Source organism: Macaca mulatta, chromosome 6, assembly GCF_049350105.2.
Source record: "Macaca mulatta isolate MMU2019108-1 chromosome 6, T2T-MMU8v2.0, whole genome shotgun sequence".
NCBI classification, from domain to species: Eukaryota; Metazoa; Chordata; class Mammalia; order Primates; family Cercopithecidae; genus Macaca; species Macaca mulatta.
Genome location: NC_133411.1, coordinates 136,594,528 through 136,609,976, shown reverse-complemented (window position 1 = coordinate 136,609,976; position 15,449 = coordinate 136,594,528). Strand labels below are relative to the sequence as shown.

Sequence of the window (15,449 nt, the reverse complement as noted above, 5' to 3'; positions counted from 1 at the left end):
ACAAAACGTTGTCAGTGCCTCTGCCGGAAAAACATGCAGAAACAGCAATGATCCATGGAGTGTGACTTTCAACAATAACTATATTTTGAGAGTTGGCATGTTAACGAGTATTAGAAATCTCTGTCACTCCAGAAGACAAAACAAGACTCAACTGGCAAAAATTACAGAAAGACAAATTTGGGATTGATAAAGAGATATTTTATAAACAACAGAACAAGCTAAAAATGGGATGGTCACTTTAAGACCTTAGACATATTAAGGAAGAAACTAGGCAGCCACTTGTTGTTGACTATTGAGGAAAATATTAATATACCAGAGAATCACTGAATGTAGTGGTTATATCAAACTTCTTCCAGCACTCCAGTTATCAGAAAGTAGAGGGAGAAAAAGAAGTGAAGTAACTAGGAAAAAAGGCAGAACAGAAAAGGATAAAGTATACTTTCAAACTTGAAATACTTAATTGTATATTTTCTGAAGTCATATCTGTGTCCCAAGAGGATCCAGATAACTCTTTGATAAGCCATAGACAGAGCAGTATCCAGAGCCTTTATAAACTTATGTTGTAATATCCCTTGTCAAGCTTCTTCAGCTAAGAAAAACAGCTCAATAATCTACTTGGAAATTTTTGAAAAAGAAAAACAAAAAAAGAAACTAACTTTGATTCTTTTTCCTAGATTGATTATCCTGTGTTTTGAGAAACAGAATTTTTGTTAAGGCATTCTCTACAATCTAACTGGAAATACTTCTCGTTGCCTGGACACTTAAACTGAAGCTTCAGAATATTGCAAAAGAAAATACAACATCCATAGGACTTTTTTCAGAAACAAAATATGTCTTCCCTCATCCCTGCCAAAAGAGACTATTTAAGATTATTATAACTTTCATGTCAATTAACAAATGGATATTTTTATTTATGGTTTTATCAACTGGCTCTTCTGTTTGAACCCATTTGCACACCACATATGTAAGTTGCTACAGCTACAACCAGTGGGTGGAGAAGTGGCCATGGTCATACCATATGACCTCTCTGCTTCTCTGTTTCTTTGTGTGTAAAATGAGGAGGTTGAAATAGATGACAGCAATGTCTCTTTCCAGCTTTTCAAACTCCAAAGAACCCAGGAAGAGCCTCTTTCTTAAAAGCTGGCATAAGTTTGGTGCTCTGGGGCTGGTCATAGGGCCTAGAAGAGAATAAGGGTGGAAATCTCTTTGAAAAGATAGTTTAAAGGGAATTTCTCTTACTCTGAAGCACAGAAAGTAGAGATACATCAATCAGGATATTGAGAAAGGCTGTGGGATGGAGGGATCTCAGATGATCTTGAGGTGCTTTAGAAAAAGACATGAGTATAGTTTATAGCAGGAAACTGAAGGCAAAATTTCCACTGTACTAAATGCAGCTGGGAACTTTATTATAAAAACATGACCTTGGAAAGGACTAAAGACTGGCTAAAGTACTGGGCTTGGTTCACCTGACCAGAGCAAGATGCCATATGGGGAGGCCTCATGTCCTCAGAGCACACCCCTCTCTGAAAATAATTCATTTATTCTTGTTAGAAACGGGAAGTACAAAGTTTAGAGGGTTCTCCTTTTCCATCTCAAAACAAAACAAAACAAAATCTCTTCTGGAGTAGGCCAGTTGGATCCTGGATCGCATACACACGTATAGTCATTTGGGTACTTTCTGGAGATCACGGCTCAACTCTACAACTTTTTGATTAATCAATAACTGAGATACACATCTTACATAATTTTTCTTGGTCGACAAACATCTCACAAATCATATCTTAGGTTTTATTCAATGTTTTTGGGCTTAGACTATTTATTGAAAATAACCATGTTTCAATATATTTTACATGTCAATTCTGAAAGTTGACATCTTGAAACTACAAGGTTTTTTTAAAAAAGTAATTTATAGTGAACAAGTGAAATTTCTCATTGTACCAAATTTATCAATATGTTCACATTAAAAAAAGCTTCAGTGTTTCAGTAAAACACTGCAATGAATCCAATATAAAAGGAACTTGAATACATATTTTTTCTGCATACATAAACATCTGCTCTCTCTAAGTTTTGCCTCTCAAAATTGTTTATTTTTCCTCAGCCTTAACCCTTAAAAATAGCAAAAGAATTGCCTGTCTTGAAATGTTTATTAATGTTTATTAATTTAACAGCAGGGTCAAGTTAGGCTCCTTCACACCCAAGTTAAACTTGCTTTTACGCAGTGTTTAAAGTATTTTAAAAGGTCTCTTGGAGGGAGAAATGTTGATCTAGAACTTGGGATCCCTGGGGGAATAAAATACAGGGTTGTGATTTCGAGCTCAGGCTAAGAATGAGGTTGCGCATTTTTCTGAATCAAAAGACAGGTCTATTCTAGAGAGTGACCTTGGGGAAGTCCAGGGTTTCTTTCCCCCATCCTGGGATGCAGATATACTTCATAAAGGCCAGCTGCACTCGTTATAAATATCTTGTGAGATAGGCAAAGTGCTGCACTGTAACTCCTTTAGCCAGAAAGCCAGGAAAGAGAGAGCTTATGTGACCTTTTGAGAATCAGTTGTTCACTCCAAGAAGCCCGGAGTAATTAAAACAGAGAGTTAGCACTTCTTTTGGGGGGATCAATTTACTGTGAATAGCCCAAAGCTTTTTTTCACTTGCGATGGTACTCTTGCTCTGGACAAGGGAGGAGGCAGGAGAGCCAGTGAAGGGAGGTTGAACAAGGAGCAGTAATCTAAGAAGAGAAAACAAAAATAGAGTGGGAAATAAAGGGAGGAGTGAAAGAAGGGCAGGCTTTGGGAGGCCCTGTGGCACTTGTGGGCAATGCCTGTGCTCAAAGTCCTCTTAGGGAGCAGGTGGCTATTTCAGCGTGTTCCCATTATAGAAATGGATCCTAGTGTTGCCCTGAGGAAGGGCACGGAAGCTGGAACTGACACACCACTCCTTAGGTCATTTTTTCCTCGTGAATCTACGGTGACTCCCACCCGTGATTTTTCTGTTTAGGACCCTCTGAGGTCTAGCTCTGCCTTTGTCCTTCCCGTAGGAGCTCCAGCTACCTCTCCAACTCTCTACTCCAGCCAGGCTGCACTCCTGCCTTGAGCCCCACACCCATACCTCTGTTTCCTTATTCTATGGTTTTCCCTCTTCCTTTCCTTTGCACATGTCTAAACTACCTCCATCAACTACCTCCATCATAGGTCAAGATTTATTTTATTTCATAATAATAACTTACATTGCATTAAACTTTATGCCAAGCACTTAAACATGCACAATTATACCTGATCCATGGTCTCCTGGACATTTCTTTAATTATTTTGGCTACATTCATATTTCCTCATGTTTTATCTCTTGGAGCATTTGTTCACTAACCCAACTCTACAGAATCAACCCCTAGGGATGAAACGCTGTAATAATGTCCACTGTCAATAAACTCCCCAGGAAAAATTGGAGTTAGGAGTTAGGGTGACCCAAGCTGGTAGAATTTTGACTAGTGCTGTTTATATTTTTCCATATTGTATAATAAATTTTTTGCCATGATGATGTACAACTTTTATAATGAAAATTAGCTATTGTGCCACTGCACTCCAGTGGGCGAAAGAGCAAGATCCCATCTCTTAAAAAAATAAAAATAAAAATAGAATGTAAAAAAATAATACAAATTAGCACACATATTAAGCTCCCCAGTTGATTCTGATGATTTGGGAACCATCAAGTCCATGTTAGTCATTTGAACAATGATTCAGTCATACGCCTTTTTAAATGTATTCTCCATCCAACAAGGTAGAAAAGTATTCAACATTAAGAACTGGCCCTTTCTGTTTTCTCTCTCTCTGGAGCTAGCAATTCCAGGCTCAAAGCAGGAGCTCCATAAATACATGAGTGGGTTTGAACAGACTCTAACAAAAATATGAAAAAAATTAATGAGGACATACACGACACAGTACCTTTAAAAAAAAAAGAAAATCTTACAATTAATAGGTTAAAGAAGTGTGCTTTTTTTAATTAAAAAAGGTAATGACTAGCTGAGGAGAAAATTAGAAGACAGAGATTATAAATACAGCCTAACAGGGTTGGTTTAGGCTGAGTTATCTGCAGAGTTGGTTTAGATACAAGCTTTTCCTTCCAATAAAAGTCGAAATAAGAGGTATTCACATCTCCCTTTTTGGTGGTCTTAAAAACTATCAGTTTTATCTGTGCAGGACAATTTATAGGCGCTCTTCTTGAAATGGGAGAGGGATGAATTAGATGACCTTTCATGCTGTTAGCGCTTTTCTCCTCTCTTGGAAAAATGTTAAGCCTCGGCACTCAGTACCAGGTAGCACCCTCAGTGCATTAGTTCTGGTGAAATAAGAGAGGAAGCATTTCTGTTTCTTGAAAAGTTTTATTTGGTGACTATATACAATCATAAATACACATTCCTCTGAAGACTATAAAAGTCTTCTCCTCTAAACAATTAACTTTTCATTAAAAAAAAAAAACTTGAAGCTGCACTTGCAGCCTATTATTTAAATCATTTGTGTAAAGAGTAAATTCAAGTAATGTATAGCTACCTCTACACATGTTATTAATATGAATACATATAATGTAGTTGGCTTGGTAAATAGTTTTTAAAACTCTGTAGCCTTTGAATTAAATTTTACTTGAAAAACAAAACACAATTCTCACTCACTCACATTTACCAAGGACAGAACCATCTCTTAAGCTTTGCCATTGCTTCCCAATGCTCTCTGCTCTAGGAGAAAACAAGGAACTACTTTGGGTCCATTCAGCGCAATCTTCCTCATTCTGCTCAGGACCCAGATAGATGCGCATGAAATAAAAGAAATATAGACATAATTAGAGCTAGGAAATCTCTGCCTGATCTTGTCACCAGATTCATATGAGATCCTTTCTAGTCTTTTATACGTTAGTCAGATCAGGTGGTGTTTGTTTGATGGCAAATCTATGTCAGTATTGATGCTCTTGGTTTCACAATCACACAAGTTTAAGAGTATTCATTCATTGAGCAAACATAAAAATTTAAACCTTCTTATGTTGGGTTAGTTATATAAATGTCCATTTCCAACATCCTCAAATGCCTTTAATCCAACTGCATATTTATAGAATAATGGATTATGGTCCTGGGACCAAATATTGTTTAAATTTGATGTGTTGAGAACACTACATAAAGGGAATCCTCACCAAGACACCAAGCACTTCATCTCCTCAGGAGGAGATCCCGCGCCATCCCTTCTAAGCAAGGGCATGATCGAACTGCCCTTTCTCCAGGCCTTCAAGTCCATCAGCCCAGGTAGAGGTTGGCATGCTTCGATATGGATCCAAAAGAATCCGGAAGCACCGGACAATGAGAATGCCCAAAAAGATAAACAACAAAATCACAAAAACAAATGTCGTTTTCTGCTCCAGGGACATGCTAGAATCTGCTGATATGTTCCCAAGGGGCACTAGGGATGAAGGGATGGGCTGTCCTCCATCCATGGTCCAGGGAAGCCAGAGCACAGGATGTCCTGGTTTCCTTTTTTTCCATCATCAATCTGCAGAGGTCATGGTGGCTGCACTCTGGAGAGGCTGAGTTATCTGCAGGGAAAAAGGAAGGGAAGGGAATACCTATAAAATAGCCTTATTTTTTAGGTTCACAGTCCTATTTTTTAGAGAGAAAAAGAAATCTGTAAACCAGCTTTCTTTTTCACCAGAGATACTCAATTCTGGGGAGAGATATTTTACTCTTGCATGAAATTACCAGATTGTTCTCAGAAGAGCCACCTGGGGCCAGGAGGGATGGGCAGCGAATACAACTATAATATAGAAGATAAGAAATGTGCACAGTAATATTGACCTCAGGGTGTGCTGTCGACTTGACATCCGAACCCAGCCTCCCCTGCCAAGTCTCCTTCAGCTCCGCTCCACTAATATTACTCTCACGTTGTTCTTATGATAGCACCATTGAGCGAGCCTCAGCCAGCACCGTGGCTAAACTGACACACGTTAGCCACTTTACTGCGAGCTTCATGAAAGCAGGGATCTCTGTAGCCCCAGTGCAAGGAAACTGAGGCTAGAAAAGGTGGCTAAAATAGAAACCTTCTCCAGGAGCGTCAGGTTCTGGGCTCTGGCCTCCACTCTACTGCAAAATAAGTGTGGGACCTTGGAGAGGTCACTAAGCTGTAAAAATGCAAGTAGAAATGCCTGCATCTTTCATGGTGCTGTAATCAGGATGAAGAGCTGTGAAAACCCTTTGAAAAGTATACAAAAAAAAGAAAAACAAACAAAGCCAAGTGTTGCTTCGTCTAAGATACAACTAAGGGAGCTATGCTGCTTCTCCTTTCCTTTCTACTGCCTGAGCCAAGGGAGAACGGAGGTATCTCAGACTCCCAAACCATCAAGTTACTGTTGCTTTTTCTTTTTGCCTCAGAAAACAAAGACCAGGTTCAATACTTGACCCTTGGAAGCACCTAGAGAATTAAGCCAAGAGAAAGGAATTGATCGACGCATATTTTCAAAAGGATAGTTTTCCTTACAGTGGTTTCCTACCATTTAAGACTATTTGGTACAGAGGAAGAGAAGGAAAAGGACAAGCTAACACACTATTTTAATTTTACTGGTGGAAAAACTTAGATATATAGATATTACTGTATAAATATACAAGTATATATTACCATAGAAATATACAAGTATATACATGACAAGTATACACAGAGGTCATTAAAAGCTTCAGATACTGAAGTAAATCTACTTAAATCACACTGTAAACAAAAGTATATACATTAGACACTACTGTATAGAAAATTAAATAACATTTATTATGAATTTGTTTATAATAAAAATTACACAGCACAGTAACTAACTATGGAAATTAACAAGGACACAAAATAAATTTTGTTCAATGAAAATAAACAACCAAATAAAAATAGAATATGTGACCTAAAGTATCAATACAATGTTTCTTCAGTTAACTTATAATCATTGCCTTCAAGTACAGCATTAGTAATCATAGTATAACAGTCTGCATTATATTGACACTTCAAAGTCTATAAAATCACAGTTTAAAAAACAGTTTATAAGGGGGATCTCAGCCAGGATCTGGGAGGAAGGAGTTACCAGTTGGGTAATGCATCATTTTTGCAGCTCTATCACTTTGAATTTTTTTAAAGGCTAGAACAGTTGCAAAACTCATTTATAATTCATGTTTGTTTTGAAGTAAGATTGGGATAAAAATTTGACTGCATTTTAAATAAATAAGCTCTTTAGGAATTTAGAGGATGTTAATGCACTGGCTTTTGTTTTGGTTTGCTTGTTTCTAAGCACCCTCCCAGCCTTGGGTATTAATTCCTTGTGGGCCAGGAAAGGAGTGGTAGAAAGGGAGGCCAGAGCCTCCAATGCAGGTCTCCTCAGCATATCAGACAGGGCCTCCTGTGTCCACCAAAAAGATTCAAACTATACTTAATCGTATGAAACATAAAATTCTCCAAGGACTGGGCCAAAGAAAAGCCCACTGATGACAGAGGAGCAGATGCTGAGGCCATCCCTGACCTGCTCCTTCTGCTTTTTCATATCCTACTGAGGATCCTCTCACTGTGATCCCTGCTCTCTTTGCTGGATTATCAGAATCTCATTCCATGTCCTTTTCCCTCCAACCCAAATGAGGCCAGAGTCCTGTTCTTTGCCCATTCTCAACAGACCTGAGACAGGAAGTTCTTTTTTTTTTTTTTTTTTTTGAGATGGAGTTTTGCTCTTGTTGCCCAAGCTGGAGTGCAATGGTGCGATCTCGGCTCACCGCAACCTCCGCCTCCCAGGTTCAAATGATTCTCCTGCCTCAGCCTCCTGAGTAGCTGGGATTACAGGCATGTGCCACCATGCCCGGCTAATTTTGTATTTTTAGTAGGCCGGGATTTTTCCATGCTGGTCAGGCTGGTCTTGAACTCCCAACCTCAGGTGATCTGCCCGCCTCAGCCTCCCAAAGTGCTGGGATTACAGGCATGAGCCACTACGCCCGGCCATTTTCAGAAAGTTCTTTAGGAAAACACCACATAACCCAAGAAGGAAATATAAGAAAAAAAAGACCATTAATGGTATAAATTGACATAAGGATTTCTGGATCTGTGAAATCCAAAAAATCAGGCAAGAACTAGATAGAGAACCTTTGGAGTCCTTGAGAATGACCTCCTCTGCACAAGCAGGCTGACTAGTACCACGATACTTTTGCTCAGTCCCTCCCTTCCCACCAGGGGTCTCCACTTGATGAGCAACATTGTGAGCCCAGGAGCAGTCTTCCCCAGCCTTCTCTTCCATACAGGGCAAATGCCAGATCCTTCTCTCCTGGATCAACTGTCATACTTTCTAGGCTTCACCCACAACTCAGGATTTAGAGAGAGCAAACCATTCATTTGGGGGCTGCAGTGACAGGCAACCATTCCAGAAATTCCAGCAAATAACTTATTCATCCTGATTCAGATTATCTGCCAGATCTGCCTCTTCAACCACCCTGGGAATGACTCTGGGACTCAGATTCTGCATGAGGATGCCAAGTATTAGAATGATTTTTAAAATCAGTTTTGTTTTGAAGTTTTACCATCCTCTACTGATTAAAAGGCAAGGTACAAAGGAAGGGTTAGCCCTCTTTGCATTGAGAAGCCTCCTAAAATATAACTATGTGTATTCTCCAACGTCTTCATCACCAAACCCTTCCTAATATACCAAATTATGAGCAAATAGAGGTCAAAGAATTTTTTAAACTCTGTAGCACATTTAGAGTTGTAAACCTCTCATCCCCCAGCACACTGTGGTGCCTAAGTTCCTATAAAAATAACTGCTTTTAGTCAAAGTGTCAACGTCTCCTATTAAATTGCAATATTTTACCTAGGAAAGTGGCACATTAATGTGCTAGCAGGAATTTGTGAGGACTGTTCCCGCCTGAAGGAGGGGGAAATGTGGTAAGTAGAAAGGCGATTGAAGGAAGACCTTGTTGGGAATGAGGGACTCCTGGACAGGACAGGAAGACAGGCATGGTGGTGTGAGCAGGGGGCCCACTGGAGAGCCTTGGGGGAGGGATGAGGGATGGTGGGTAGAGACAATCAGGAGATGGTTGCTAAAGGGATAAAGAGATCCAGAAACCAGTGCTGACTATTTCACAATTTTTCCCAGGACTGATTGAAACCCCCGGAAGAGTCTGCTTGATTTTAAACCTGCAATCAGCTAATCAATAATTTACCAATATAGAAAGCTCCAACAGCATGTATAAGTTGAAGGACGCATCAGCTATTATAAGGTGGAGAAAAAGAAATAAATGTAGTCATTTTGCTACCACAATACAAAAATATCTCAGGACATGTAAATTTTTTAAATGACTGTCTTGCAGTAAAATGTCCCTTTTTGGTAAAAATGATTCTTAGAAAATGTGCAAGGTTGCTTTTCACTGAATAATGACATCTGTCTGTTAGATGACCAGGGAAATCTGTGTAAGTCTATTATTTCAAAGGATTTTGACACTACCATCAGAAATCTTCATAATAACACATGGCAGCTATTTTAAGTATAAAGAAGGACCACAGTTACTCACGGCGGTTTTTTAATCCTGACAGACGTTCCCCATCACACAGTACATCTGTGTCTTCCCTTTGTCAGGTCCATTTGTGGGGTGCTCAGGAAATAAAGCCTAATTTTAATACTGAAAAATTAAAGAAAACCTTAATTAAAAGATACCCTTTTCAAAAGTCATATAATACATTCCTTTGCTCGAGTCAAGCTCCCTTGTGATATTGACAAAAACAGAAGACAACCGTAATGACTTATGAAGTCCAGTGAGCACAGTCGTTACAGCCACGGTCATTCGCACTCTCAGCCGCTCGCTTTAGTTTGAGTAATTTTCAAAGTGGCTTTCCTCTTCCCTTGCCCATACTTCCTACACACTGCATCTTGATTCATCTTTCTAAGCCCAGACCTCACCACTTCTTCTCTCAGAAAACCTTTGCACCCCAGTGTCCACGGCCCATTAACCCCCTTGTGGGCCTGATGCCCAGATGTTTTCTGGACCACAAATTAGGACCTACGCTGACAATGGAATTTTTAAGATCGGAGTTTTATTTTTATAAGTTTAGGAAGGAGCCAACACCAAATCACATTTAGTTCTCAGTAAAATGGCCAATGTGTTGATCAGAATAAACCTCCATGTAACTGAGTGTTGGACACCTGTGGAGAATGTCCTCACTTTGTCTATTTTTCAGCTTGATCCAATACCTGCTGTGCCCTGAATGCCTCCAGGTTTCCTACCTCGTAATACTTGCCTCCTCTCCTTCTTTCCATCTGTGGAGAGAAAGAGAGGAGGCAAGCATAATGAGGCAAGCATCTTTCCTCTCCTTCTTTCCATCTCTCCCTCCCTTAGGGTTCACACCAAATACCCCCTTCTCAGTGGGGCCTTCTTTGTCTGCCTTCACTAAGGATGGGGTGTTTTCCACTCCATCTCCAGAGACATCACCAGTACTCTGTGGCAGCACTGATTACAGTGCAAGTCTTGACGGTGTTTATCTCCACCTTATTATACAATAAGCTCCTTGAGGAATTATTTGCTGTTCTGGGATCACTGCCTTTTTAAATATAGGTTAAATCAAATCTTCAACCCCTTATAGTCCAGGGAACTGAATTCAAAATCCAAGGCGCCAACTAACTGATGCAGAGAGGAAAAACAAAAGCACAAGTCATCCAGCCAGACTGAGGTGCTAGACCATCACATTTGAAGTAAGTCTTGTTTGAAAGAATCACAGCTAGTTCAAGTCACAATGACACGTTAAAACCACAGATCTTGTAATTTGAAGAGCCATAGTTATTTGGCTCTTTAAATTTTCCTTGGCCTCCGTGTTGATGGGTGGATCTGAAATACAAAAATCAGCCAGAGATAGACAGTTACCCTTTTATTTAAGAAGTCAATTTTTTCTTACCTAATCTACTTTTTGGTGGGGAAGGGCAGCCATTTAAAATATCCTGAATCCAAATGTCTTACACGAAAACTATTAATGTCAACATGTACCCTTCTCAGACTTGGATCCCTTGGACATTTTATTTCATTCGCATCTCATTATACAATTTCACAGTAAGGAAAAAATACTTTCTCTTAAGAAAATTATCTTAAAGCAATGACATGTTTCTTTTCTTTCTTTCTTTTTTTAGTGACAGAAACAGAATTACTTAAGTGCATTGGACACCTTGTTCTGTGGAGCCACACACAAGGACTTGATTCTACATGTCATCAACTCAAGAGCCCACCCTTTTGCAGTAGGGTGCAATGATCATATTAATAGTTACAGTACCTGTGTAGTCCTGCCTGGCACATAGTGGGGGTTTGATAAATAGGTGGGGATGAATGAGTGTTTTCTCTTTACACCATTTTTGTGCAAAATGATAAATATTTTTCATTTCTATTATGTGATCAAGCACACTAAGGTATGAAAATTATAAATAAACTGCTAAGAATTATAAAAATCAGTTACCAAACAGGTAGCGCCCCCCACACCCACAATCCCACCGCCAAAGGATGTTAGATCCCAAGTTTTTCACTGGCATGTTGGAATGAACTGAAGGTGTTGTCCCTCAGGTGCTAATGGCCTGTAGGGCACAGTGAAGCAATGCTGTCTGTATTTTAAGTACTCCTAAACCACGTAATTGAGGTACCTAATTTTTAAAACTTCTGGGTCAGAAACCTAGTTATGTGACTTGACATGGTTTCAAAAGTAGGTGTCAAAACAGCCCATCCATTGAGCAAGGACACCCATGGGCTTGTCCAGTTTCCATTCACATGTGATGGACAGGACACTTTATCCTACAAAGATATACTATGAACCTTATTTATATTTATCTGGCAGACTAGCGAGACCAATCTGTAGACTTTAACAGGAATGGAATTGCCTAGCTAGGCAGGACTGAATTTGCAGTGACTGGCAGAGACAAACTTACTCAAAATGCTGCATTATTCTGCAACAGTTCTGAAGTTAACTGTGGAAATGTTAACATGGCTTTGAATGATTCAAGTAATACACATCCTGATACTGAGCCTAAATAGAATCCCTCTCTACTTTTAGCACTAAAGGAAGCCTGGGCTGCATTCCTGTTTGTATAACTGTAGTCTCTCAAAGTACATTTCATTCTCCAACCCACTCACCCACCCTAGATGTGTAAATCTCCCAAATGATCCTGTTATCCATCTCCACCACAATTGTGAGCCATCTGCATAAGCCACCTCATTATCTAAGCAACGGAATCACCACATAAGCAAATATTATTCCCCTACAAATCTTTTAGAAATTCTGTGTGTTATTCTAGTGAACAGTAAATACAGGATATACACACAAAGATATAAAATATTTCATATAAATTCAAATAATTCATGGCCCTCTTGTTTACCAGCAAAGAACTTCAGGTAAAGATTTCCTGGCTCTTTCTAGGTGTTTCATAGATTTTAAATCCTCCCACTCCCCTTGTTTTTGGCTCATATAAACACACGACAATGTCTATACGGTTTTTTTTTTTCCAAGAACAGTCCTCCTGTTCCAATTCAATAGCCCTGATGCTTCAAAATTCACAGGACAACTAAGGGTAAATATTATTTTATACTCTCAAAACATAGACTCAAGTCTACTAGGGGAAAGCCTACGAACAATGATTTTATAAACATGAGGATGTCTTCAGCTACAAATGTCAACAGGCAGTTTCAGAACTGTTGCCAGCCCCCACTGCTGCACTGGAAGTCTGTTCTCTGCTTGTTCCTGCAAAGTCAGCCTGCAGACACGTCTGCTTGGGCTGGGAGTGGACCCTGTTATTCTCAACTCGCTGCTGCTTGTAAGCTCTGGGTCAACAGGAGACCTTTCTCTTCAGCCTCAGCCCCAATCTCAGCTTTACTTCTCCATCTTCATCTTCCTCCTAATATCTGCTTGAGGAATTTTTAAGAGACTGCAGGGCAAGGCTGCTGCCTAGCTGAGAACATCAGAAAATACCATGAGGGTGCTCAGTCAGGAACCAGTGGTGTCAGAAGGCACCCTTAGCAAACTGGAACTTTTAACTTCAAATCATAAGCCCTACTGTTTCACTTGGCTTTCTTTGTCTTTCTTTGTGTGTTTCATAGTGAAAACAGCTACTTGCTGATACCTCAAAAGGCTAGTGCTGCACACAGCTTATCAGCCAAGGACAGTCAATGCTATCAATAAGAGTGGTTGAGTTGTGATCCTTTGTAAACAAATCAGAACATCCTCGTTACATTTTGGAAGGTTGGACGTTTTAGGTGACTGAAAAAAAAATATGATAATGGGCAAACAGCTTTCAGAAATAAATTACTGCAGCTTAGGAAAGAAAAAAAAGCCTGTTTTACTACTTCTTCATCCAGTATCAATAACATTATAAACTTAACCATGCTTTAAAAATAAAGGCATCATTACATTTTACCCCCTCTCTTCTCAACTTTATCTGGCAACTGTTTAATTAGACTTATCTAAATTCAGAACTATGATCCGAAAGGCATGTATGCGATGATTGCTCATGCATCAATTGTAAAGTTAGAGAAAAGCATTTAATTAGCCCGTCAAAGATACAGGTTGGGTCAAGTACCTGGCTCTGGCTGAACAAACACTTGATCCATGTCCTGGTGGACCAGTTACAGGTAGTTACGAGCCTCTTTAGTTTCCATTCTTCCCGACCACGCTGTGTGAAAGCAGTAGACAGTGGTAGCTGCAAGGCAGTTGATGGCACACCCCAGGTCTAAAGCTGTTGTTTCAGGCTTAGAAACTTCCCATTAAAACCCCGAGTTAAAGGAGCACCGTCTTTCTGTATGAGGCATCGTTAACGGCCAATACTGCTGCTTCTTTGAGGTGAGCCATGATTTCAGTTCTGCCTCAGCAACTCTTCAGAGGATTCTGCTTCAGTGAGTAGAGGCAGTATCCTAGCAGTGTGTCTGAAATCATCTTCAAGAAAGCATTAACATTCAAAAGGAGTACCGGGGGGGAGGAAAACATCACTGGGCATTCCCATACCTTTTCAAAATCAAAGCCATAAATCTACCAGTGCTCTGTCCTCTTTATTGATTGTTGACACTATTCCTCTTTGGGAGTGTCAATTAGCACCTCGCAGCAACCCTTCATATTGATTATAGTTGATGACCTTCAGGCCAACTCAATTAATAGGAAGACTTCTGGAGAAGGGCATCAAATTAGCATTTGGGAGAGAAAGAAAAAGCTCATTTTCCTAAAGAAAACGAAAGTGACCTTTCCAAAAAGCAGCACTTATGGGAAGGAAAGAACCATTTAAAAAGAACAAAATCATGGTTTCACCACCTGTCACCTGGTTGTAAATTAGCTGGGCAGTAGGTTGCCAGGTCCAGTGTCTCTCTGAGCAGCCTGCGTAACTGTGGCATTAGCAAAGCCCCCACCCCACACAGGGCACCTGAGACCACTTGATGAATAAAGAAGATTGATTTTTGTTAGAGAAAGTTGTTCTCATTCTACAGATTCTAGTTACCTGCTACAATGCTTAAATTACTTTCCTTGGATAAATAAATTTTCTAAATAAATTTGGAAAATATTTTTGGCTAAAATTCTTCATTAAAAACCCACTTCTCTAAAAAGAATTCAGCATAATGCTTAAGACGGAGCAACCTTGTTTTCTAGCAACCCACCACTTTCTTTGTTGAAGTGGAAGCACAGGGAGCGACAACACTCCCACCCATCAAATGATAGGGTGCGTGATATTTAAAGCTGCCTCTGACTGTGCCTGTCAGCTACGCTGTCTCCTCAGCTCTTGTGAGCAACCGGCCATTACCCAAAGGCTCTAGGAAACTGGAACCAAGCTCATTTTCTAAGAGGGAAACCCCATCTGCTCACGACAGACCACAATCCTGGATAGGATAGGCCTCGGACCCAAAAGGAACCTTTCAAATCAAATGCTAAATGTTAGGATCGAATGCTTGATGTTAGAGTCTAACCTCAAGAGAATATGCAGGTTCTTTCCCCATTTGTTTTCCTAATTTTTAACTGAATTTTCTTTCTAATTCATTTTACTTATCCTATTTTCAGACACACACATACCACACACCGTAAGACAATGGGACACATGAAATCCAACCGAGCCTGATCATCCTGTACTAACTGGCATCCCTCTTGCATTCAGCCAATGCTGGCAGAGGGAATGCCTGTCTTGGCAATGCCAACAGAGTGTGGTTGAGGAATCTTTCCGACCCCACCCTCCTTCCTATACTTATCATTCCATGCAGTGAGAAAATATCATAGATAGACATGAGCCTGGGTGACTGTAGCTTGCCCTGCCAAAGAGGCCTTCTGGGATATTGTTTTAGCCTACAGACGTGTAGAGGTAGAAGGGAACCTGAGAGGGCCTGTGGCTGTCCTTTAGCTACTCTGCAGGCTGAAATCATCCCAGAAAGATGAGTGCCTTGCCTATTTTAAAAACTCTCCAGGGAAGTAGATTCCATGACT

General features: G+C 40.0%; 1 protein-coding gene across 2 annotated transcripts; it reads right to left on the bottom strand.

The window, feature by feature from the left end:
• Nucleotides 1-4,349: 4,349 nt before the first annotated feature.
• On the bottom strand, nt 4,350-13,917 carry CTXN3 (cortexin 3). Of its 2 annotated transcripts, XM_015140676.3 has the most exons (3): nt 13,573-13,917; nt 9,542-9,649; nt 4,350-5,565 (listed from the first exon to the last, which is right to left on the bottom strand). In XM_015140676.3, the coding sequence occupies exon 3, from the start codon at nt 5,464-5,466 to the stop codon at nt 5,221-5,223; it is 246 nt and encodes an 81-aa protein (XP_014996162.1). In that variant the 5' UTR covers nt 5,467-5,565; nt 9,542-9,649; nt 13,573-13,917; the 3' UTR covers nt 4,350-5,220.
• Between the last annotated feature and the right edge of the window lie 1,532 nt (nt 13,918-15,449).